The sequence below is a fragment of the Anarhichas minor genome, unplaced genomic scaffold (genome assembly GCF_050575085.1).
Source record: "Anarhichas minor isolate MPS153535 unplaced genomic scaffold, ASM5057508v1 ptg000051l, whole genome shotgun sequence".
Classification (NCBI taxonomy): domain Eukaryota; kingdom Metazoa; phylum Chordata; class Actinopteri; order Perciformes; family Anarhichadidae; genus Anarhichas; species Anarhichas minor.
Genome location: NW_027466497.1, coordinates 1,768,280 through 1,795,090, shown reverse-complemented (window position 1 = coordinate 1,795,090; position 26,811 = coordinate 1,768,280). Strand labels below are relative to the sequence as shown.

General features: G+C 40.6%; 1 protein-coding gene across 1 annotated transcript in view; it reads left to right on the top strand.

The window, feature by feature from the left end:
- csmd2 (CUB and Sushi multiple domains 2) overlaps window positions 1–26,811 on the top strand; it is a 201,255-nt gene that overhangs the window by 20,490 nt on the left and 153,954 nt on the right. The window contains exon 3 of the mRNA XM_076075332.1: window positions 10,942–11,054. Coding sequence (XP_075931447.1) covers window positions 10,942–11,054 — 113 coding nt within the window. The remainder of the gene's footprint in view (window positions 1–10,941; window positions 11,055–26,811) is intronic.

Here is a 26,811-nt window from a genome sequence, read left to right as displayed (position 1 = left end):
AGTGTGTGTTGGCATAGACACGTTTCTTCTTTGTCTGTTCATTCATGCACTGCACGTGCTTGTATGTTAACATGCTGTGCGACATCAATGCGAAGAGTTCATAGCCAAATGAGGAGGAGGAGTGTTTGTGTGCGAGAATTTATGGCTCCAAGGCTGCATAGTTTAATTTGTTTGCGCCGCTCACGTTTGGGCATCTTTTTCAACAGCATCGACACACGCATGCAGATATACACACACACACACACACACACACACACACACTGTAGGATTTATGGTCCCTTTGAGTCTGGGTTGTTAATGGAGAGACTGCCACTTATCAACGCCAGCTTTAACGACAGTCTGCTAAAAACAGGAGGAAGAGTGATAGTTTGTTTTTCATCATCTCATGCTGGGAAAAAGTGAAACGATGTTGAGATTTATGGCATCAACTCACCTGTGAGGCAGAATTATTAGGCCCTGTAACCCCAGATTAGAGAAATAATCAACTAGATGGCCGTGAATTTATATGCCAAATCCTGTGTATCACTCATTGTGTGTGTCGCATATTGACATTCCTCCATCGCCGGGCCTGTCAATGTTCTCAACAGGATACACTTCAGCGGCAGCGTGAAATGAAATGTTTTCCTGCTCAGATAAGAGATTGAATATGCAGCGCACCCCTTCTAAAAGATGTGTCATTTTTTAGCCCTTCTGGGCTTGGCGACATACCGGAGTCAAAAAACTGCGCCAAATGTCTGGGAGGCGAGCCCGTTGGGGCGTTTAATCCTTCGGCGATGAAAACATAATCACTAGAAATAGACGTATGGTACGCCCATGTAGGGCTTAGTTATTACTATAAGACTTAGTTATTACTTTTCTTTTGCCTGAAACATGTTATAAATGTGAACCTTTTTTGACTGTTAAGAGATTTTATGTAAAGAGAATCATGTAAAAAAAAAGACAAAATCAGAATTAAGTCAAGTAATCTCAATTGATAAATAAATAAATGTAATACTTAAAACTAAGGACTGATTTTGTGCTCTACCGGTCATATAATAAAAACATTCAATACTTTGGTTAATAAACACAAGTTCATCTTTAGCCTGTAAACAAAAAGCTAATGCGCACAAGTTGATTTGCAATATTTCTATTTAAATGCTTGTAGTACTTTGTTGATCTTGACAGGTATTCAATGCACAGAGCACCAGCACGTACTGTAATATGACAGGAAGTAAGAGAAAGCCAATCATTTCATGATATGAATTGATAAACACCACCTAACAAAGGGATGGTGGGAGGCGGATGTTATGCTTTTCTCACTGCAGGGAATTCATTTTGTTGATTTGCGCGACAACTTGTGCAAATCACGTCATTTTTAAGATTGCAATACCTAAGGCGCAGTACAAGTCATTAGTAGCAGAGCGCAGCTATTTTAACATGTGGGGCATGTCTGTTTTAACATCGTGGAGGGAGAATAGCAGACTGGGGGATTTTTCACTTGTCATTTTGGATTGATCAATCTCAGAAATTCTCAAATGTAAACTGTGTCTGCTGTTCCTCTGAACAAAATGCACGGTAGCCAGAGTTTTGGTGAAACCGTGCGTAAATGGAGCACCATGTCCGATTTTTTACATTTTCACATTTCACCTCAGTGAAGGTGAGCATTTCAAAGATCTACGATAAGGGCTACAGATGGTTTCACTGCTAATAGTATCCCAATTTAACCAATCATGGACAACCTGTTTTTTGCAGGTCAATGATGATTAAATAGTTAGGTCAATACTTCTAGTCAAAGGCTACTTTGCAGTGACTGTTTAGCAAAAGAGTACACAAAAATACACATTAAATGTTATAGTTCTTGGAGTAACACAGCTCGTTGCCACATTCTTGTATGTTTGCTGTTCTCTCCATAGCTAATAATGCCAAAGCAGTCGTTTAACCATTGTTCCAGACCGAAGTACCCGCAAACTGCAGTTTATCAGGGTGATCAGATTATTTGATTAAAAAAAAGCTACTCCTTTGCTTCTTTGTTTTCTGCAGGGATTTATAGTTCTAGGTTTGATATTCAAAGCTTCGAACTAAAGTCAGTAATATTGATGCTGTTTATATATAAATGCTGTCCTTTACTCATACAAGTAGTGATGAACACCTAGCAGCATGTTCTCAGGCACTTTCCCAAAGTTCATAAACATCTCTAGAGCCTTAGACATTTGAAAAATTCTCTCCATTACTCAATGCCCGCAGCATACATTTTTTTTTTACATTACTTTTTCCAAATAATAGGACATGCTCTGCAATTTTCTTTGAAAAGTGACTCAAATACGTATCTGGTGGTCTGAAAATGGACAATATCGTTGTAGGGCACCATAGTGACTGGTTCAAATAGGGTTTGCCTCCATGAGACAACATTCTAATTGAACATACCTGCAAGCAGTGACTCCAAGCGAAAAGCAAAAAACACATCAAGCACAGCACACGACACATTGACACAATGAGGACGTGTCTGCCTGTTGGGCAATTTCAGTCATATTGGAGGGAAGACATGCGGACCTGCAGCCCACTTCCTGTTTGTCTTCACTGACAAATGTGTTACAGCCAAACAGGGTGAAATAAATGACATAAATCTACTAAGAAAACGGAGGAATATTAAAGATGCCGGCTCATCGGGATCTAATCTAATCTGATGCTCATTCTCACACACTTACACACACCGATCGCATGACCTTCTTTTTAAGACTTCAAATCCTCTTCTCACAATAACATCATCCAAAAGGCACTTCTCTCTACATATAGACTTTTGTATAGACTCTATTTTTGACAAAAATCTAAATGGTGGCCAAAATGATTTGCTGAAATTGACAATTGACCTAAATAGCTCAAAATGGTTGATATGGCAAAATATTTAACACTTATTTGCCACTTTGTGAATTGGCATTTGGACTTGGTCCAATTTTTAAAAAACATTTGCCTCAGACTCTCACTGCAGGCAAAAAAGAACAAAAAAATTAAGAAAGACAACCGACCAAATCAATACGGTGGCATGGTGTGTGCCCCCCTTAACCACAAGGCCACAAACAGAAGAAATACATTCCGTTCCCTTTAGCTGTAATCTATTGGACTGTGAAGCACAGACGTTCTCCTTGTGCGCCATTTGTTTCCCGGCTTAAGCAAATCCCTGGCATATTTTTGTAGCTTGTGTTGATTTTGCTGTTTTTTTCCTCAGTGTTGCTGCAGTCACGTTTTTTTTCTTCCTTGATTTCACCCTTTCCCTTTGTTTTCTCTTGTTCGTCCCTGGGAGACACGGAGCATAGCAGTCGAATTAGTTATCCAAACACCTCGTGAAACGTGATTATGGATAAAGCGCACATATCGTGCAAACACACATGCACATACATAGACACTAGCCACCCTATGTCAAAAGGATTTGTCTGGCATGTAATTAGACACTTGTTGCATGTGACCAGTTGCACTGGTTGTTGGAAAGGTGAAAGTTATCACTCTATGTTCTGCCGTAAACATGCTGTTATGGATATAAATCATAGAGAAATGACATACATGGCAGTGCAGAGACTAAAACAGAACAGATGAATCTGGTATCCATACCAAAAAAAAGCCATAATTAGGACTAAAGCAGAGATTGTTGACAGTATGCAGAAACAAGACAAATAGAAAACGAGTAACTCAGTGTTTGTGAGAGCCTGCAGCTAATTCTAGCTCAGTACCAGTGCTGTACTTAAGTAACACACACAAATACAAATACACTGTTGCCATCCTCTCCTCCTCCTCCTCCTCCTCTCTCCTTTCCCTCGCTGTCTCCTTCCCTCCGCTGCTCTTTGATCATCATTGTTACAGGAATGAAAGGAGAGCGACGGGTAGAAAGTAAATGGCATTGGTTGGGCGCGCCCTCGGTCACTGTATCCCTGCTAGCCCTGCAAGCCCTGCTGGCTAATCAGATATTCTGCCCAACCTTGTTTTGGAGTTTATTAGTGGCATCCCTCTGCGGAGCGATGGAGAAACTGAAGATCACAGCGAGAGAGAAAGAGAGAGAGATGTCAGTGCAAATTATGAAATTGTGAACATAGACTAAGAACCTCACCTTAATGATGTAGATTTATTCGGTGACTCAGGTAGATATGGTGATTTGCCTATTACAACAACAATAATCTAATCTGAGATTTGCAGGCGTCTTTCTAAATTGCTGGACATGGTTGACCACACATGTTTGGCTGTAAACGGTCAAATAGAAGTCAGCGGACGGAGAGGATGAGTCAGAGAGGAAGATGCAGTTTACAATGAAAAGCCTCAACTGGTGAACGAGGGATTGGGTGCGCGCTTCGCTAATTGGCAAACGGCTGCACTTGATTAAGTGACATATCTTTTCAATCTGAAAGATTCTGGGAAGGCAGCATTTCACTCAGCCGTCACATTGAGTGTACATTAGTGGTTTGTTTGTTTGTTTCTCTTATCGCTCATATGCAGCACACTAAAACTAAAACTAAACACACTCTATATGAATATTTAAAGATAATAGTCATATGTAGGTAATATCAATAGTAGACACACTTTCATACAACATATATCTTGTACATAACTACATATCTAAAATGTAGGGCAGCTGTTTAATATTAAGATGTATTTCACCTTGTTGCTTGTTTGCTCTCAACTGGCTCCCTTACATCTGTCCTTCTTGTCTCCTTGATCAATGACTACATCCTTGTGTGTCATAATTATCTACTCTCTCACACACACACACACACACACACACACAAACAGACAGACATGCACAACGATGCGGCGAGTAAACAACGGCATATCTCATGGCTACCATTTAGCGTTGTCACTTTCCCAGGGCCGAGAGTGGCACGACATTGAATTACTTTTATTCTATCCCTAATTGTTTTCTGCCCAAGGATTATTACAAAGCGATTTGAGCGGAGCAGAGGAAACACAGTGGACTTGTGAACGTCACCTTGTTTAATTTGTCAGCCTTGATTTGTTTGCTGCGAGTGTAATTGACTTGTGTCCCTACAACCGGGGAACAAATGAACAAAGACTGCAACTTTCTTTTTAACTTCCTTGCGCCCTACGGTCAGAGCTGTATTACATATCGACTATATTTCCTTTTTTTGTTTTGTTATGTATGTACATAAAATCACATCTGTCATCAAAACAAGCATTGTCAAGTATTGAATAAATAGTAATTGGAGCTCTATGCATGGATTTACGCTCTTTCATTATCAGCTGAATATTCTGTGTGTAAACTAACTCAGAGGGATTATAAAGCCCCCTGCTTTGCCTTGCAGGTATCTATGGCGTTGATGCAGATAGCATCAGGGCAATGTAACAGACTGTTAATGGAGTGCAGATAGCCTGAAGATAAACCAATCACATCACTCACTCACTCACTGACCTGCAGGGGAGGGAGTAATGTTGTGTGTGTTTGTGTGTGTGTGTGTGTGTGTGTGTGTGTGTGTGTAAACCTTGACTCTAAGGTAGATTGCTGAAACAGATACAATTTAGGACTATAGAGCACTTATCTCTGGTAAAGCTATTGATAGTGTTCCAAAACTCCTTCACTCATTCACATGCACACATCTTTTAATTTAGCCGGTGATGACTCGAGCTATTCTGCACAGCAAAAGACAGCTAATCAGTCCTGTATTGCCATCCGTGTCTTTTCATGGCCCCAAAATGAACACAGCTGATGAGTAAGGCATTCGATCACCGTTTTGACAGTGATAGAATGCTGCCCCCCCCCCCCCCCCGCCCAGACACACAAACTTCTATTTAGCTGTTCTTACTTTCTCTGTTCAAATCTCCTCAAGAAGTCACTGTTGATATTTTCTCCACCCACTCCCTCTCTCACCTTCCCTTCCACTCTGCCACTTTCCCTTATAGCAGCCTCTCTCTCTCTCCCTCTTTCTCTAGAGACGTTGGTTTGTTAATGACTTCACTGCGGTTTGTCTCTCAGTTGGCGCTGACTGCGGTTGATTATCCCACCATCAGCATTCAGCATCAGTGACATCTGAGAGACTCTCCCACCCGTGCTGTTCAGCCGCGATGCGCAAATACCTTGTGATGTCACAAACGTATGAATATTAACAAGCAGCCGCCCGTCTTTCTTCACAAGGCAGACATAAATAATTAGCCCGTTCTATTCAAAAAGATGCCAGTCGTGTTGGAAATATTGTTGAGTTGTGGGGTCTGCGGGGAGCTTTGTACAGTATGAGATTTGCAAATTGATGCTGCCTCTGGTTCACCTTTGTTGTGGAGCTGCATGCTTTCTGGACAATGTGGAACAGAAAAACCAGCAGAAATATGTAAAAAAGGAAAAGGGTGCCACATTATGAAGTCTAAATGATTCAGTAAAAGCATATTAGAGGTTGCAATGTCTTCTTCCCCTGCAAGACCACGAACATTACTGGTAACACGTTTGCAGGCTTTCCGATTACACACATTTAAACTGAAATTGAGAGCACTGAAGGCTAACCATAAAACTGCATCAAGGCCAGATCACTCCCTTGGCCAAAGTGACGCGGTACATTACAGCTTACCAAAAAAAGAAAGCATAAGACGGCTGATAGATATACACAGTCTAATTGCTTGTGAAAGTCTCCCTATTAGCTGGAGGAATCAAATCATGTGTGTGGGAATGGAGTGCCATTTTAACCTCCGAAGGCAACACGGTCAGCTTTTTTCACTGTAAGTAGAACCAACGATGAGTCATAGACACACACACACACACACACACACTGAGCAGCAACAGTTTAGATCCAATGGTGCATTTCTTTTTTCTACAACAAGAAAAAGAGCCTAATTTAGCAATATAATAATATTTTCCTTTTGCCAAAAACGCATTGAAGAGCTGGAACTGGAACGATTTGTGTGCGTTGCAATGACTGGGCACTAGTTCTTAGCATTTCTGTAAGTATGATAGGCAGTCAGTGGAGAATTAGAGCTTACAGAGCACAACGGACCATCAGCCCCTGGCCTTGACCACTGACAAGTTATAGCTGCACAGGGTCCTGTCGAGAAGGAATACTCACACAAAAACACATGAAATACACACATAGTTCTCAACTATGCAATTCAACTCCCTCCCTCCCTGTCTCTCCCTTACCACCCATCATTTACTGGCTAATGTCTCCCCTCTCCTCAGCCATCAAAATCTTGCTGCTGTATCTATTTTTCTCACCCCCCCCCCCCTCTCTTCCCTCATTCTGGGGGAAAATCAGCTGCATCAGCACTGTCCTTACCTTCCAACCCTGAGAACATCCACACTCTCTCTCTCTCTCTCACACACACACACACACACACACACACACACACATTCACTGAATAAGATTAAAGGACGAAATGACCTGATTTAGTCTCTGTCTGTTTACAGCTGTAAATACGCATATATTTGATGCAGATCAGAAACACGCACGGAAATGTTTAAATGAATAATAAAACGAGTGCGTTGGCGTGAATCCCTATAGCTATAGCCCAATGAAGGGGTTTCTCACCGTGACTCATCCTCGGTCAACTCGGGTCAACTCATGGTTGCAGTTGTTACATTCCCACGCACCTCCCTTTTCATATTCTCCCTCAACCTGCTCTTCAACACCGCCATCTCCACATTACAATATCTCCACTCTTCTCCTATACGGTCATCTTTCTGCACATAATGCTCAGTGTCCCTCTCTGTCCGTCTCTCCCTCTCTCGGTCCCATGGGTAGTGGTGGGATAATTGGAAGCAGAGGTTCTTCATTGAGATGATGCTGAGGCCAGTCAGGTGGAAATCCCTCTTAATAGACCTATGCTCTCCCCATGCGCCCACCATGCTTATGCAAACACTTGCACACACATAAACTGTTCATTGTGGATGCAGCCATGCACACCAACACCTATTCTTCTCCTCAGAGGCCCTCATTTCTGGAATTACGCAGCTTTCCGCACAGCTGCAACAGCCAATGATCTCGTGCTATTCTTCCTAACTTATCCTTCTCTCTCTCCTTCAATCCTCTTCTGTCCATCGCTCTCTTTCATCCTCCCTCCATCAATTTACCACTCGACACACCTGCGCTGCAAATCCATTCTTTTGTATCGCTCTGTCGCAATCATATCTCGCATCTTTTCCTTGATAACAGGCAATCCCCCCAGCTGGCTTTTTCACAATACCGGCTGCACGCCTCAGATTGCCACGGCCCATATCACATTGCAATATTTAATCTCCCTTCGCATGTGAAGCCAGCTTCTGTGTGTCTTTTGACAGTATCCATTTTGTTTTCTCTTAGCCTGGAAAAATGATTTGGGCCCGTATCATGATTTGGATGCGGCAAGAATCCCTCCAAGTTTGTAGACCCCCCCTCTCAGCACTTTCAGCCCTTCCATCATACCCTCTATCAATCCCCCCCTTCCCTGCAGTGCGCTGCTGAACCAAGATGGCTGCCTTCCAACTCAATTTGTGGTCAGCGAAGGGGCTATTTGCATGAACATGTGTCCCGTAGTTTAGCTGATATCCCACCGTGACAATCTCACAGAGAGGAGTGAAATCATGCATATATTGAAGTCCCCTTCCCTTTTTGGTTCAATTCATCTTTCCCGTACTGGTGTTTTGCAATTTTCCCCACCTCCACTGTGGTACTTAAGGATTAAGTGAAACACTGAGGCCTCTCTTAACACTGAGAGATAAAAGGGAGGGGTGTAATAGATTGTAAAAAGTGGGAAACACATGCAGTGAGAGAGTGCATGTGGGAACATAAAACGAAAATTAAAGTGGCACTCGGGACGGGACATTTTAAGAATTAGATAAAGGTCAGGTGACAACATTATCCTTTATTAAAATCAGTAAATCAGTAGACTGTAGCGTGGACACACATTTGTGTCTATGCACAGATGAGTCAACCTGTGGTGACTGGCAACAAACGATAAGTGGACACCTGTTTTTTAACAAGTATGTGTATGTGTATATGTGAGTACCACCAGTATGTGAGTTGCAAACATGGGAAATGGATTTATTAGCTGAGACTGGTAAAGCTGCTGCTTAAAGCCGGCACTAATAAGACAAGGCTCATTACCCAAAAGTGTATTACTTGTTTCCATAATGCATTGCTTATTAGTCCCCCAGATGTTGTAGTTGCCACACCAGTTTGAACACAATTGTTATGTCTGCTCTTACACATATATATATATATATATATATATATATATATATATATATATATATATATATATATATATATATATATATATATAGATATATATATACATATATACAATGTATGTACATGTGTAAAACCATTTAGAAGACTCAATAATAAAGAGACATAAAATGAACGATGGATGTTTTTTTTATTTTTACACAATTCAGATTGATATTTTTTTAACTGTTGTCTCTCATTGACATTGAATAAACATGTATACTTAGAGATCGCTTTAAAAAAATCACTTTAACATCCTAGCATAGAAGATATTTGTCACCAGTTTCCTTAGTTCCAGGTCAGGGCATCATTATATAAAATCCCAGCGAAACGAGTTATAAGCCAGGCACCTCCGAATAACTCGAAATTATGTTGAAAGTTTTATTAGGACTAAGAATGGTACCACCCCACACCAGCACTTCATAGTTATTTATGGAATTGTGTTAAACACAGATTTAAAATTGTAAGCCGAGTTGATTATCTCAGTTTATTGTCCTATTTGTTGCAGGAAAAACAAAAAGAAACACAGAAAAGACACACAGGCTAAAGATGTGATCAAAACTGAAGTGCTAAAAATGACACAAATTGCATTTTATTTGCCTTTAGACTGTCACGTTAAATTTAGCAAACGATCTTGAACTTATTTGGTTGTATTTTTTTGTTTACTTTGTAATAATTCCTATTAAATGTGCATGGGCCTTTGCACAATGGCATAGGTTAATGTAGGCCCTGTTTTATTGCTGCCTTTGGTCTGCTGTCATAGACTGGGGGTGTCTGTGCGCCATGTGCACCTGGGCCACTTGGCCACAACATCAAAGATGCAAAACAAAACAAAAGTTGCAAAACAACTGCAATTTTTTTGGATTGACCTTCAATCAGGAGATGTTTAAATGTCAGTATCCTTGAAAAAGATCATTATTTTAAACCAAAATTCTCAATTTTGCATTTAAACACCTGCAGGAATGTGTATAGGTGTTTCTCCTGTCATGGTTTACCTGTTGGGAACTTCTCACAGGCTCTGTTTTATCCTACATTTTAAAAGAGTTAATCCTAATGCTAAATGTAAGGACGTTTCAAAACTATTTGTACACCGAGGTCTAAATGTAGGATCAAATACGTGGTAATCTAAACATTTTGGGAAAGTTGGGAGCAATTGCAGATGCTTAATAAATACAGGTCCAGATGAGTAACATTTTTTTTTTTTTTGGAATGGAAAATGAAACCCACAAAGTAAAATTGCCCTAATTAACAAGGGAGTTTTCAGAATTGTGTTAGACTGATGCTCAAACAAGCCTTAATGACATCTAACATGAAAACAACATTGAGTACATACCTTTAGACTGATGAGATGGACATTACAGGTATACATAGAAAACTAATATTCTCTTCCGGTTGAAGTGCATATCTCAAAAGTACTGATTGGTTTTCAGAAGTGGTTGTTTACTCAGTCTGACAATGTTGTTGTCTGTTCAACTGTTTGTTCATTCTCAGACTGGCTGCTGTGTTTCTAATTTACTGCGGATACATGATTGCAGCTACTCTGTCTGTTGCTGATGAAGAAAAATATGTTGAGGTTTTCTGTACCGTTGAGGTCTTGGCATTTTGATAATTTGTGGATGATTCAGAGCCTCGTTATACAAAAAGTAATCCTTGAATACTGAAGGGAACAGCTGGCTTGATAGAAGAGGGCTTCACACCTGACCTTGCAACCAACTGCGCTGTTGATTGAATCTTTTTTTTTTGTCTGACTGTTATTGTCCTGTGCATTTGTTCTTAGGTTAACGGGATTCCAGCTGCCTTCACCCGTTGTGAGTACAGGCTCCAGGCTCACACTGTGGCTACTGTCCGACTACGCCGTCAGCGGGCAGGGATTTAAAGCTGTCTATGAAGGTAACACAACTTCCATCTTGTTGGTTTTTGAGCTAAATGATCATGTTGTGACATATGTTCTAATATGGATGTGATGAATTTATGGTCAATCTCAAAGTACTTGTCAAAAAACGCCACGTCTCTTCTGAGATTGTCCGATTTTCCTCTATTGATTTTTACATCGCACTCATGTAAGTAATTTATGCCAATAATTTCTAACATGGTGTGATCTTTCAGCCACTCTTTGTGGCAACTGTTGATGAGAAAAGGCTACAGAGCTACTGAGCAAAATCCCTTAAGTTTCCTAACAAATGGCAGAAAACTCCACAGTGAGGAGGAGAGAACACGGTACCGTGACTCATGTTGCAGTACAAAAGTAGCTAGTGTGCACTGAACTAATTCAAACGATGTAATTTAAAGCCCTTATATCCATCTATGTTATCGTCTCTCCCTTCACTGGCCATGACTGGGACCTTTATCACGGTGACATGGAATGCTTTATGACCCATGGCGGGATGATATTAATGATGGCACTCATCAAACCCACGCAGGAGGAAAGACGAGCTTCGGGAGGGGAAGGAGATACAAGGGAGTGACTAATTAGGCTAATTACCTGACAGGAGTGTGTCAGTCTTTTTGAGATATCGTGAACGTGGGGAATGGGGATGTGGCTCGATGAAGCCACATCAAGCGACTCGGGAGGCCTAAGACCACATTGCGTGACTAGATAAAACCAAAGACAAAAGAGCAAAGAGACTGTTTGTTAACTCCACCGGGAGGCAACTGCGGCGTCGCGCCTCTCTTTCTCACTCGTGGAAACAAAACTGTCATACTTGTCTAGCTTCTGACCTTGGAATGCTTGCTTCAAATGTGTAAAAAAAATTAAAAAATAGAGGTAACTATATTAAATAGCACGGTAAATGATCATGGTTTTTTTTGTGCTACATGCAGCCATACACTTTCATGCAGTCACACATACATAAATAAAGCCAAGTGAACATATATATATATATAAATATATATGTTATTAAAATAATGTAAATATTTAAGCTCGCAGTGACTTTGGTACCATAGTGACTGTTTCAGGGATATCAAGCCTACTGAGCACGAGGGGAAATGAGTGCAAAGCCATAATTACCTGTCACCCACCTCACATGACGCTAGTGAGACCAACTGCAATGACCCACGTCACATGGGAAGAGAGAGAGGCCCTGTTGTGCTGACATGTGATGCTGCCCTTTAGGTTAGAGTGAATGTTAATTGGAGAGTGAGAGGTACAGGAATAATGACTCAATGTAACTGAATGTATGGAAGACCACCCACAGTTGACATGTAATACGCTGTACAGCGTATGCACACATGTGAATCCTAGCACCACATTCAGATGAGTTGAAACTGCATTCCTATTCTACTTCCATTCATCCTATTTTTTTTAAATGTATTTCTGCTCTTCCTTTGAACCTTTTTGGCAATTTTCTCATGCCACACTTGGGTTTTTTGACTTCTCTGTGTCACTGAAATCCCACTCGGGCTCCCTTGGCACAAACGCCAGAGATAATGAATCTTCACCCTGTGGCTATTGGTTGGACATAATTTATCTGGTTACTGATTAAAATCAACACAATGCTTAAAATCAGCTGGATGGTAGGGAAACAAACAGCATTTCATGCTCGCCAACCAAAACACATATGCCCCTCAAGCCTTTTCCTGTGGTGTCGAAAACATTTAGGGAGGAGATACAATGAGATTTAAAGTTTTAATTTAAATGTATCTTGTCAGTTTCCAGAATATATGTTATCTTCTTCCTTGTTTTATTTGGTGGCTTCATACCTACTGTCAGTAGGAGAATGGGGATGTTCAAATAACTTTTCTGGTATTAAACTACCCAGGAAGTCGAGAAACACCAGGAAGATGTTGCAGAAGCTGACACACTGCTTTGTGCTGCTTTGTTTGAAGTCAGTTTGACCAGAAAGCACTGGCATAGAGCCACTGTTCTGCTTTGATTTGATTAGTTCACAGTTATAAATGGTGCACAATGGTCGGCAGGGGGCTACAACCAAAGATTATACATAATCAGAGATCCCACTGTGTATCATCTCAATATGTTACAAGTATCAGGGTGGCAATTTTAAAGTTATGCTTATGTAGAAACTGACATTATCCTGTATTAAGCCCTTCGGCAATTTCTATTTTCCTATGTTTCCACAATTGCCATTTTTTAAAGCAGTTTGTTGCACTTAATCTGAGCCAAAGATACTCATAAATAAATAACTTGGCACATGGCCAGCCTTATTCCTCTTCTCTATCTCTGTACAAGTCACCCTTTTTATAGTAGTAAAATTTGATGGACACCCACAAGACTAGGGATGATTGGAGATTAACTGTTTTTTGCCACAACAGTGGTTATATAATGTCAACTCATTGCGTATTACCTTGAATTGTTGAAGAAAATGTTTTTGCACAGCTCCACGGGGAACGGAGAACCTAAGAAACGGAGTAAATCCTTGATGAATTGAAGTAAATGGGGTCCAGGTTTAACAACAGCAAAACTCAACCAAAAATCTGTTAACAAACCCTCACACAGTTTGTACAGTATAAGCCAAGTCTAATTTATCCAGTTGTTGAAATAGGTTTGCTGTTGTGACACCTGGACCCTAATTAGGATTTCAATTAATTTCAATTCATCAAGGGTTCACTCTGTTTTCTTTCCGATTCTCCGTTCAACATGGAGGCCTGCAAGAAAAACACATTTTTCTTCAAGAATTCAAGGTAGCAAGTGGTGAGTAATTAACATACAAATGGTCTTTTTTTTTAGTGAAGTATTCCTTTAAGTGAAATTGAACGTATAAGAGGCATCATTAATAAATCTGGCATCAATTCACCACCTCACTATCTGTGTCGCCAATTTACCCTATATCCAAAATCGTTTGCACAGGTGTGCACATTCTCCTTTTAAACTTGTTTCTTTTATAGATCACAACTGTTGCTTGGGAAGTTGAGTTTGTCTCTTTCAGGCCACGTTTTGTGGGTACGCCATGTTTATAACAAAAGATTATTTCTCAATTTGGATCTCGCTCCTTTGGTATTATGCTAATGGTTAATAATAAAACTCCTGTCCTATCTTTAGCTGTTGTTGTGCCTGCTCATTACATATGACCCAGTCCCTAACCAAATAAGTCAACTGTTGTTCTTGGCCTTGTATAAATAGAGTGGTTGTACTTAGCTGTTGTGGGAGAGGATCAATGTAGCCCTGATGAGGTTTTTATCTGTCTGTGTGCCTTAGTATGTCTCAGTGTAGACATCACTGAGTATGTGTGTGAGGCTTTTTTCTTCACTGCTTATCCTTCCATTTTCTCAAATGGGATAAGTGTCTTTCTTTCTTAGCCCGATTGGCTTTTCTCAGCACATCTTTTGGCAGTAAAACCTCAGTATTCTACAGCCTCTTTTTATTTGGACTGCGCTTACCATCCACCATTTTGGTGCAAGCCCATCTTGTCTATATTAGATATCTGTTCAGCCCACACTGCAATAAGCCTAAGTGCTGCACAGTCCATCTCCCCAACACACTGCGTAATGGCTGAGACCACTCTGGAATCTCTCCCCTCTCATCGCCATGGCAACCACCAGACTCCTTGATCCCGTCTCATTCCGTTCTTTCCCTTCTTCATCTCTTTGCGAACTCTTTATTCATGCTTAATCTGCAGCTATGGAGAAGGAGGCTAATGGAGGCAAAGGGAATTAGAAACATTCGCAAAGCCTCTGAAAATATCTACTGGGAGCAGAAGAGAACTCTTATCTCTTCATGTCTTACTGCATTCCTTGCTCTCCATCTTTTTTTCCTCTCCTTTCTTACTTGTCTTTTTCCCCTTTTGTCTGCTCTACTGCGAATGTTTTGTTCGCCCCCATGTTTTGTTGCCTCTTCCTATCGTTCGTTCTCCCTCCCTCTTGAATGTTAAAGTACCGTGGTGTTTCTCTACCGTCTGTGTCTTAGTTGCATATTCTATGTGCCTACCAACTGGGTCAGCCAAAAAAAATAAATAAAAAATACAGCCAGCCCTGCCGCACGACTCACAAAGCCTGCCTCCTCAGCATTAAGTCACTGCAGGTGTCTGAAATAGGAAAAAAAATGGCATGCACATAATATTTCACAAAGTCATTTTGTATTCAAATTGTTTTCAAATGTCCATCTTTGGATACCTTACTTAAGATCTGCATGTGAGTCTAAGGGTAATTATGAATACATTTGGGCGACATATTGGTAGCATTGCATTATGAAGAGGGAGGCTTTAAAACGGAAAATCTAAATTAATTGTTAATTAGTCAAAAGATATGAATGTAGATATATGACGGGTTTGGTGTAAAAAATAGTCATAATAAGCAATAACATGTTTCTGTGAAAGTGGGTAAAGGAGAAGCAGAGGGAGTCTTCTCCTTCTGCATTCATCAGAGCTGATCTACAATAGCGTCTCTATCTACTCCCCTTCGACCACCCCCGCCCCCCCCCTCTCTCTCCCTCCTTCCTATTAGCATGAGAGAGGAAGGTGGGGGCAGAGTAGATGAGGGTGATGAGAAAGCAGTGAAGCATGAGTGAGTCTAGTGCCTAATTGAAAAATGAGACTCGTCCCCTTCAGTCGGGGAGTTGGCCAAATGGAAGTGTGATGACAGAGGCGAAAGACGAGTATAGACCTGGATCAAATCCTACAACCATAGTGTTCTATTTTCCCTCCACAGGAACTAATACACATTTTACTTATAGGTACATTATGGCCCAGTTTGTGTGTTTGCATCTGTAATTTAAAGGGAGGGGTTGAGGGGGTTTAATAACCTGCTGCGTTCCCATGGGATAATTTCCTTGGATGTTGTTTGCTGCTCGCTCTGGTAAAATTGACTTTGATTAGTAACAGTAATTGTTTGCCAAAGAGCAATTTACATGGATTATTTGAATGATTTTGATTATATATTCAGCCTCATTCAATAGCAATATTATATTCCTGTCTTTTTCTCTATTGATGTATTCTGCCGTCTCATAATATTAGCAATGCAGTCTGCTATTAACAGATTACTGTTTGGCTACAAACAAGAGTCCACTTTTTGAATTAAATGACCAAATGAAAAAGCAATCATTGTGCAAGAAGAAAACAAATAAGATAAACAAACATAAAGAGCATGCCTGTAACACATGTAAACAAATTAATGTACCAAAAGTTCAAAATGCTGTCAGTTCAGCTGCTAATGGCTTATTTATCGTCTATTTTTTCAAGAATTTTTCACAGAATTGTGTGTCCCTGTTTGCTTTTAAACAAGAAGGCATTTCATAATACAGTCTGCATGGAATGGATGCATTGTGCAACTGTCCCATGTTGTATCTCTGTAGCTGTTATGGAGCTTTTGCTTTGTCAATAAGCATTAGTTTATGATGGGGTTGGTGCTTCTAGAGGTTTAGCACAAAACCGCAGCTTATTGCTATGTTGCTGCTGAACATGTTTGATATCATAGGTATTATGTCTAAACAAGCACAGGTTCAGCATCACATAACACAGGTTATGCAAATACTTACATTTGAGTACTTACCAATACTGAGTAGACATATGAGTACTTAATAATAACATTAGTTTTAACAAAACCTTTAAAAGCATGGTTTAATTTGCCTATGGAGAATAATTGAGCCTGTAGGCTGACATCATATTTGAAACTTCAGATTATTACATGTAATCTAAACACTGCTTTTTCACTGTTTTGTACTGGCATTTTTGTATACAGACTGTGACTATATTATAAAACATAAATAAATCAAAAGTAGTAGCTTTCCCTAGTTTAGTACATTATTCATGGTAAATATACGGCCTTAAAACATGCTTTTTGGTATGCGAGTGTGCTCTGGCAGACGGTCAGGGACCAGGGAAGGCCACGAACAGTTTAAATGTCAACATGGTTTCAAACTGCTGGCAGCTGCATTAGGCATGGAGTTTGTTATGATGCCCGACACATATTGTTGAATAGAGGCTGTGGATTATAGTCTATAATAGAATAAATATGTTCAAAAATGTATCTCGTACAAGCTATGATATCATTTTCAGCTCAAACATTGCTGTCTGCTGACTGTAATTCTTTCCGGTCTAAATACATTGACTGCTCTCTGCGCTGGGCTGTTTTTGAATGCATTGTAGATGGTAAATGTATGTGTGTGTGTGTCTGTGTGTGTGTGTGTGTGAGAGCACTTACATTCCTATCTAACGTCGAACTTCAGCACTGTAATACATTCACCAACAGGGGACTCCTTAGCCAACAGGGGGCATTTTGGAAGTCCCCTCTTGGTCATGCTCTAAATTATGCTAAAACCATGTCTAAAACCATCTGGTGATTTATTTTTAATTTTTTTTCATTTTTGCCAAGAGGTGTGTGAGTGTTTAAATCAGTGCTCAGCACTGCTCCTGCTGGCTGGAGCAGGGACTATAACGACTTACTTACATATGCCCCTCTTAACACTCCACTGTGAGTGGTTCACAGCCCCAGGCCTGTCTTTCAGACTGAAGATGGGCTGTTGAACAGGCTACTTAGTGAAGAAACCAGTCTCTTGCGACATGATTTGTTTTTAATGTAACAAAACATAACTGCTTAGTTTAGTGGATATCTTAAGTTCAAGCTTGACACTGTATTAAAGTAAACGGCAGGAGAATAACAAGTACTTTAGAATCTGAAAAGGGTAAGAAAATGAGAAAAACAACCAGGAAAAAATGAGAAATAAAATCTGACAGGCTTGATATCACTGCCTATTGCTTACTGTAGCAATTTCTGGTTAACTACCTTGACTGCTCTCTGGGCTGGAAAGGTTATGATGCATTTTTTCCTGGTGTGTGTGCATAATTGACATATGCACAGCGATATATCCTCAGCTATGAAGACAAAGAGGTTAATGCCTCGGCATGCTAGCCAGTTTTTCTCTCTCCCTCTTTCTGTCTTTTTTTCCCCACATTGTAGCAATATATTCAATCTTAGGTTTGCTTTATCACTTTATCAACTTCAAACAACAGCAACAAATGATTCCCTTTTATACTATATAGATATATCTATATATATTAGATGTATTTGTTCACATGGTGCAGCTTTACCCCATGCAGAATGCCACAGTGACAGGCAGAGACACTGTAAGTGCAGGTACTGTAAGAAGCCAGGAACAAGTGCTTCTTATTAGAGTGGGGTTCAAGAGCCTGAACTTAGTTAATATTAAATGGAAGCCCAGCTATTATGGCTTTCATTTTATTGAATGTATACTAATTTTCTTGGAAAATGTGGGCTGTCTGACACGTCCGGGTAAGCAGAGCTTTCTCTCTGGCAGATTGTAGCTGTTATTAGAGTCTGGCATGGGAAACAGCCGCCAGCGTGTCTGACCGTTAAATGCTTCTGACACTTAATTAATGGCTGATTGTTGTGTGTCAGTTCTCAGTCAGCCTAATGAAGACTGTTTCTGCTCACACACATTTATACATAAACACACATATATATTACTATGCCTGGCATGCACACTGACTTTCACAAACACTCTACATCAATATTCCAATGCACCAGAAACATTCAGACGACACTCAAGACATGTCGATGGATTTTGTGCACTTTCCCCGATAATTTGAGATGACTATTAGAAACAAATAATGTTTTCTGGCTCTATCCCTCTTAATCTTGTATTCTCCGCAGATAGTTAAATGTGTTTGATTTCTGAACAAATTTAATTATTTGCGCATAGTGAGTGAAGTTAAACCCTAACTCTTAAGAATAATTTCCCTTATATTCATGCATTATATTCTTTGTAACTAGAAATTACTTGTACCGTGGTGTAGTTGTCGAAATCCTTACAGCAGTCTCTTTCCATGCTTCACATTATGTTAATATTTTATACTGAATCCCACTTTTTGGGATTATCTTCATATTTTCTTTATTTTCTCTCTTTTTATAGAACTGGCATGAGCTAAGAGAGCTCTTGACAGTTCCCATTGCCCCACAAGTCATTGGCAGGCACATCTGCTTTGCAAAGCACAGCAAGACACACACATTATTTTGGGTCTCTATCCTCATTCCATCTAGCCCTCTATTTGTTTGCTGGGTGGCAAGACAAGGTCTAGTCTGTGGTCAGGACAAGTTGTTTTGCTCTCCAGATAAGGAGTGGAATACAACACTCCCACACCATAGTTGCACACAGACACATCTGCACAGAAGACATTCAAGTGCACACATTCGCACAAGTGGACACAGGAGTGCACAGCGCAGTGGAGCATGTACAGAAAGGTCGACCTTCCCTGTGAACCCATGGCGGGTGAATTATTCAACTACTCTGATGTTGGTTCTTTGGGTAGGTATTCGATTTTCAATTTTGGTACGTAGTACATCACCGAACCTTGAGATTCATCACTTCATCCAAATATTTATCAGTTACGCACCCTTTTTTTCTTTTAATTGCAGTTATTGCTATTGCTATTTGAGTCTCCACTTTTTGTATTCATACCTCGGCACCATTGAACATGAAAATCCCTCAAAGTTGTTTCCAAGGTTTTAAATTAAAAGAAAATGAATGATGATGACGATCATCATGATGATGAGTATACCTAGCAACTCGCCCAAGTAACATATATGTGCAGGAACCCTCCTTCCCCTGAAGCTTTGAATATTTGCTGTTTCTGTGGTGTCCAAAAAAATGCAGCCCTAAAATCAATCCATGATTAAAAATGAGCTCAATTTTAAAGAAGACGAAGAGCAATTGTGAAAAAAAGTACATGCAGTCTCCCTGGAAATGTGACCCTGTGGTTTAGGGATGATTGACTGAATGGCCTGGAGCAAAAAGCACCTGTGTGTGTGTGTGTGTGTGTTTTGCTTGTATGAGAGAAAATATGTGTGTGACTTTATAACAAGCTGAACACATGTTGGTGGACCGCAGCAAAGGGAGCCTGTCCCACTGTGGGGAAGCAGCTAAGGTGTGAGCAGTGTGACAGTGGCACAAAGTGACAGACAGACTGAGGCGAATACTAGGGCAGTGGGCGGGATGTTTTGACAGTGTTGTGTGTGTTTGTGTGTGTGTGTGTGTGTGTGAGAGGGTGTGCAGATATTTAATGCACACACATACAAAGTTGTCTGTTTTGCAGTCAGGGAGAGTGGACACTGAGGTGCTTCTCTCATGCCTGTCTCTATTTTGGCTTCTGTGAAAGGCTCTCTGTGCTCCCTCCTGTTTCCACACTTGACAGACTACACACTGGCAAGGCCTACCCTCACTGCATCCTAACAAAGAGAGAGGGGGATTGTGAGGAAGACAAGGGGGAGACACAGGAAAAGACATCAACTGGTAGAGAGGGGTTAGCCGCAGAAAGAAGTGGGAGGGAGATGGAAAGATAGAGCGTATGGATTAGGAGATGAGGAAAAATAGGAATAGACAAATAGACAGAAAGAGAGATAATGATTTTGAAGTGTGAGGGATGGAAAGACAAGGATGACTCACAGCTGTGAGGTAATGGATTAAGCTATGAGGGAATCTTCCTGCAAAAAAGCAGGAGAGGAACTCAAGGAACGCCACATGGCACATTTGCTGCACCGTTACTCATGCACGGCGCTCATCCTCTCCGAAGCCATGCATTTTTTAGTCAGTGAGCTCATCTTCCAAAAAAGGAACCCACACTGCTCTCACTTCCCCTCTGACACTCGCACTTCGTTATTGGGTTTTGACCGCATGAAATGTCACCCAAAACACTTCCTCCCCTTTACTTGTTCTGTTTGACTTCTTCAAAAGGTTGCTAATGTTGATATTCCTTCACTGTTTATGTGTGGTACCACTCTTGCACACTAATTCTGCCACTCTATGAAAGCGTGTAATTAAGTGCCTTGGTTGGCCTCTTGTAAATGTCATCTGTTCAGTCCTCTGGATCGCAGACTTTGATTTTGTCTAATTAATTCCAGCCTTGGGTAACCCTTAGCAGCGAGCGGGTGATAGTTTTCCTTTTGCAGCTGTGACCCCTTTTCAGTGAGGGGTATTGGGATGAATTATATTCTTCCGTTCTATGTATGATGTGCACACTAACTTTACTAACAATGAGGTAAGCCATGACTGGTTTGAGTATTTCATCTTTTGGGGTTTTCATTTTGCGTTTTCCTTTTATGTGCTAACGTAGCTGAGCGAGACCAGGTTATGTTCTCTGTGAAGTTTGCTGAAAGTCATGTAATGTAGCCCCGGTGTGTTTTATGTAGAGTGAGCACTGTGCCGGATTGTTGAATTAAAAACATTTGAATAAATAAAACAACTTTCAAATGCTGCTTTGCTTGTCATTTACCAGCCATAAAGTAACTTAGGAGGTAGTTTGGACTTGTGTGCTGTCATTAATCTGGCATGCAGGTAACACACCCTTCTTTCCAGTCATAAGGGGGAAATCAGCAATCCACAGGTTTCTCAGTTTTAGCCAGCAGCCATTTGGTTTTGAAAAGGCCATTGACATTGGTGGATTTTATCAGCTGTTGCATATTTACATTAATCTGTGAGTTAAAGAAAGTACAAAATGAAATGTACTTGTCTGTTATTGTTGACCATTTAGCTCTGAACCTTACTTCCACTCCTCTCCTTTATCCATTCTTCCATTCTCCCGCTTTGATTTTGCTCCATCTGTCTTGCCCTCCCTAACAGTCATTTTTATCCCTCTCTCCCAGCCTCTATCTCTCATCAGGATTAGCCTCCTTTGCTTGTTAGCGTGCTGACTCTTTCTCTCCCTCTCTCCCACGTTTGTCTCTTCATACAATCCCTGTTTTGTGTGGATTAGTGCCCGTATTGTCCTCGGATTAGGGTGTCATTGTTTCTGAGCTGGGATGAGGTAGGAACTTGCTTCTGAATATTCGTATGAGTGCGTGCGTACGGTATATGCAAATGTATATCCCCACTTGAGACCGAGGTGATGAATCTCCTTTTGTGCGTGGAGCTTCTTCTACAACATGCAAGCAGCACAAAGTAGGAAAGCTCTGTGACTTATGAGCTTTGTCTTCTTCACTGTCAAGAGTCGATGCAACAGTATGTGCTAGGTGTAAGCAATATGGTTGATAAAACTTGGAGCGAATTAGTGTCCACTTCTGCTTTGGTAATTGAAGGTCAGACTGACAAGGAAAGGAGCCCTTGATGGTGTAAGGAAGGGGAGATGTTCTTGGGATTGTCATGTTTTAATGTCATGTTCAGTCACTCATCACAGGCAAGGGAGAGAGAGTATAAAACTATTAAAGGAGATATCTGTATTGATCGCATAGTGGGGGTTCTGCGTTAGCTTGGTGTGACAGAGACACTCAGCGGGTGGGAGGCAGAGGGGGTCTGCGGATATGCTGTGACTACAGAGATGCACATCAAATTCCAGGCGTGTCATCTCAGACTTCTCATCTATTTTGTTTGTTACAGTGTGGGATTTATTGGCTTATTTACTCTCCTCTCTTGCAGGTACATCGGTGTGCCAGTTTATTGATCCAGAAAATGTTCTGCTGTTGTAGTTAAACGTTATTAAGAAAGAGTGTATTGCCATCCTATCTGCAGGTATTTCGTTCCCCTCAATTGCTTCCTCCCTATTAGTGGGATTGGAATTCAACTTTTAACAGCCTAAAATGTATTTACTGAAGACTCAAGTATAGGCAACTTTAATAAACCCACATTTATCATTAAGCAGTTGTGTACTCTAATATATCATTAAGATTGCCTTGCATGCATGTTATTACCCGTGATGAAATACCCAGCGACAGTTATGAACAGTAACCATTGCATTCTTTTCCATCGCTTTAATTGATATCAACCAAGCAGCTCCCTCTTGGCCGCTGTCTTTAATCATTTCTCCATTTACTAGGCTGCTCTAATGTGCAGCCATTCATCAGGCCAGATCATTGTCAATTGCCTCCACTAATCCTTTTTCAGACCTTATTGACCATTGATTATTCACTTGTTAGCCACCTAAATGTTAAAGGTTATGTTTAAGGTCACTGGTAAGCTGTGACTGTAGTCAAAGCTTTGTTGACTGAGTCTTTGTAGATCTTTTTCAATGACACTTTTGAATCTGTCAGTGTGCAAATGCAATTTAATTACCATGGCTGTTAATAAACGCATATGATTGAAGTCATGGTCGCTAGGTATAGGGTTGTGAGTAAATCATTCTTTATTGTGGTTAATTGCATTGGTGTTCATTTGTGAAGATCATCTTGCTGAACAAAACATGTAAATATTATAAACTTGTCTTTGCCACTGAGCCTATTTTCTGCAATAATCCAAACTCCAATGGAAAAATCCCATTGGCTTTTTTTTCGAGGGAACCGGTGTGATGCTAACTTTTGTGGTTGGCCTACAAAAATGATCATCATCCTTGCACCACTCTATTCCCTCTTATTTCCATTTCCTATTGCTAGTAAAATGTATTTATTCAAGTTTCTCGCAAAATAAATACATTGTACAAGATTAAATGTGAACACATCACGATAGTGTTGCCAAATACTCACTTTTACTGAGTAGAAAGCGCCATAATTCAAGTCAATGTAACCCCCGCTAATATTAGCTGTTAGCTCAGTGATAAGCAGGATTTTGCTAGGAAGGAGACCTCATGCTGTTGGCAGACGAGCCGGTCTCTGCGATTACTCTGGGCAGCATCCATGGCAATTAATTACAATAAGTGTCTGAATAAGTCAGTTTTTCCAAATGTTTTTAAGGTTGTTCTTCCACTGACGTTACTGTCTGTGCTTCTGTGTGTGCCACGTACAACATCATGGTGCGCTGGCATAGGTGTGTAAATGTGACCATCAAAACAAATCTGAATTACGAAACTGACCGGCTGGTCACCGGTCTCGGCGAATCGGCAGCTGATTGACCAGTGCATCTCTAAATATAGGCCAGGAAACAGTGGCCAAACATACAGACTATGCACAAGTACTACATAGTATCATTCCCTTAACACAATCCCATGGGACAACTTTGTTTGTTCTACTTCTTCTTCACTTACAGAGAATCAATGTTTTGTTGTACTCAGTGGGATTTGCACTGTTTCGACAGCGACGGTGAAGAAACATCCCGGGCCACTTAAGGTTGTTTTACTAGAGAGAAGAGACACAACCGGGAAGTGTCATGAAGAAATAAACCTTCCTGCTCAGACTACTTGGAAGGAGACAAATATCTTCACAAGTTACAGATAAACTGGCCTTTTAGCTGATTTTGTGTTTATCCTTGTGTTGATGTTTGTCCCTCTCTACCTGACAAGCTCTGGCTCAAGCTCACAGTGCAAACTCGCCGTCACTGAAGCGTAACGTGAAGGCACACCTGTTTGTTTTGTGTTTGTCTCTTACCCATCATTTGGCATTGCTACGTGCTCTATTTGAGGCCTTAATTCACAGCTGCAATTCAGTGTAATGAGGCAAAGACTCGGAACAAGCTGAGGTGTTCTGTCAAAGGGAGGAGCTGGTGGATATTTTTGGGGCGAGTGATCTTTGCAAGAGTGGGTGGGGAGTCAAATTGGCATCTTTTGTGCAAGATAAGAGCAGGGGTGTTTACTTTATACTCTGGATGCACAGTTGTGTCCCGCCTGAGTGTGTTTTGAGTGACAAATCACATGGTTATGTGCTTTACTTGGATCACCTCCAAATGCCACTTGATTTATCTGCAGCATTGAGCGCGGAGCTTTATTTACAGAATGTATTTGTATACATTTTCAGCACTGTTCATTTTGATTGGTGGGTCTGAATAATTATTTGATTATGTTTTTTTCCAAAGTTTTTTGTGTCTGTTACAAAATAATTGTCTTTTTTTAGGACTGGGCAATATGGCTCAGAGATAATATCTTAATTTATAAGGCCATGGTGCAATATACCATATATATATCTTGATATTTCATATTTCCTCTAAAATAATGAATAATGAATTAACCCTTTAATGCATATGTTCAGTGTGATCCTCCCAGTCAACTATTCTGAATTTAGAGGGAAAACAGTTGGTATATTAATTTTAGACTGTTTGAAATGTCACATCAGAATGTCCTGATATTGTCAAAGTGACACTTTGAAGTGGCCTGCTAGTATCTGTTAAAGAGGTTTCACTCTGACACTCTGAGGCGGTGTATTGTCATTTTTAATTCCGAGTCCCTGTAAGTCTGTTTAAAAATGTGTATCCGTCCAATGGAACGACATCAGTTAACTCGGGGACTTTTAGCTGCAGGAAGCAGCCGGAACGCGGATGTTAAGCTCCGGTCTAGTGGCGCAGCCTCTGGCCTCGCTGCCTCAGCGGCCAGAGGCTGAACCCTTGGTGGGACTACCTCGACATGCGACAGCTCAACGTGCTGCTGCACTCTGCTCAACCAGGGCTAGGTTATTTTGGCTTCGCTTTTGTACAGTGGGTGGAAGTGGTGACTGGTCTTCCATCTATACATGCAGTAAATGGAAGAGGGCCATAGGAGAAAGTGAGAGAAGTGAAACGCCCAAAGCGCCGGCATGAGTATCTTTCTTGTGAATGGGAACTTGATGTTTGCGATAAAGTAATTCACTACATCCCATGTGGAACATTGTGCAATACATACGTATACTGTATGTCTGATATATCACCCACAACAATTTCTTTATGATCCTTAAGTTGAAAGGAAACAAAGGATGAAGCAAACATTGACGATAGGATGGTACATCCCCTGGGAACTATACCCCCCCCCCCCCCAGTAGATCTGGAATCAAAAGAAGAGACTAGCTTGGGGAACAGGATGGGATTTGAAGGAATCAAGAAAGCAGTAATAACAGGAAACTTCTCCTTTCACATGAAGTCACCCTGACTCTTTTGGGGCTGGAGGAGGTAGAGTACAGAGTTTTTAGATAAGATGATTGCATATGCAACATGTAGAGAGTGCCTGAAATGTTGAATAATACAAACAAATTACAAATATTTTGCGGAAAGAAGATACAATGTTAAACGGAGGAGAGGAGGCTTGTTCTGATGGATTATTGCATTGTGGTAATAATAGTGAGTCAGAAGTGAAGGAATCTGTCTGCAACAAACCTCTTGGCATTTACTGGAACACCGCAATTTTTGATTGCATGATTCATCCCGTATAAGTACAGTTCAATATTTGGCCAAATGTTACTAATTATAATATTACAAAGGATCTAAATGTGGTTCACTTGATGATAATTGTAGGGTGGATAAGAGAGGCTTTTAATGGAACCGAAGAGCTGAATGGAACCAGTCAAAGCACTTGTATTGCAGGTCTTCTCAGAAACTGGTATTATCAACAAATTATTTTAGGGGTCTTTCACAGCTCCAGATTTTTTGTTAATTTAGTTTATGTCTCCTTATTTTCTCATATGGTAGCAAAGGCAACTAAAGCTTCTTCTCTATTAAAAATAAACTGTAATGCATTGCCAGCTGTCATACAGGCAGATCAGGACACTTGGTCTAAAAAAATTGCGAGCATAAGAAATAAGGATGACAGGATGATTTAACTGGTGAAGTGGAGCGTGCAGACTAAAGGCAGTGCTGTGAGTTAAGAGTTGAGCCAAAAAAAGAACTGCATGGAATTAGGAAGCTTCACTCGTGCACAAGCTACCCGCTCTGTAGGAATGCAATAATTCCTTTTACCTTTTGCCCATGAAGCTCTTTATCGGAATGTCTGCCATTCTTTACATGATCTGTATGATTTATACATTCATATCTATAATTCATCAACAGCTTATAGATGCAGTGAAGAGGTGCTTTTCTTTACCAAATATTTGGAATAGAGCACTCAGCCAGTCTGAGCCAATAATACGCTTGGCTCAATCTGCA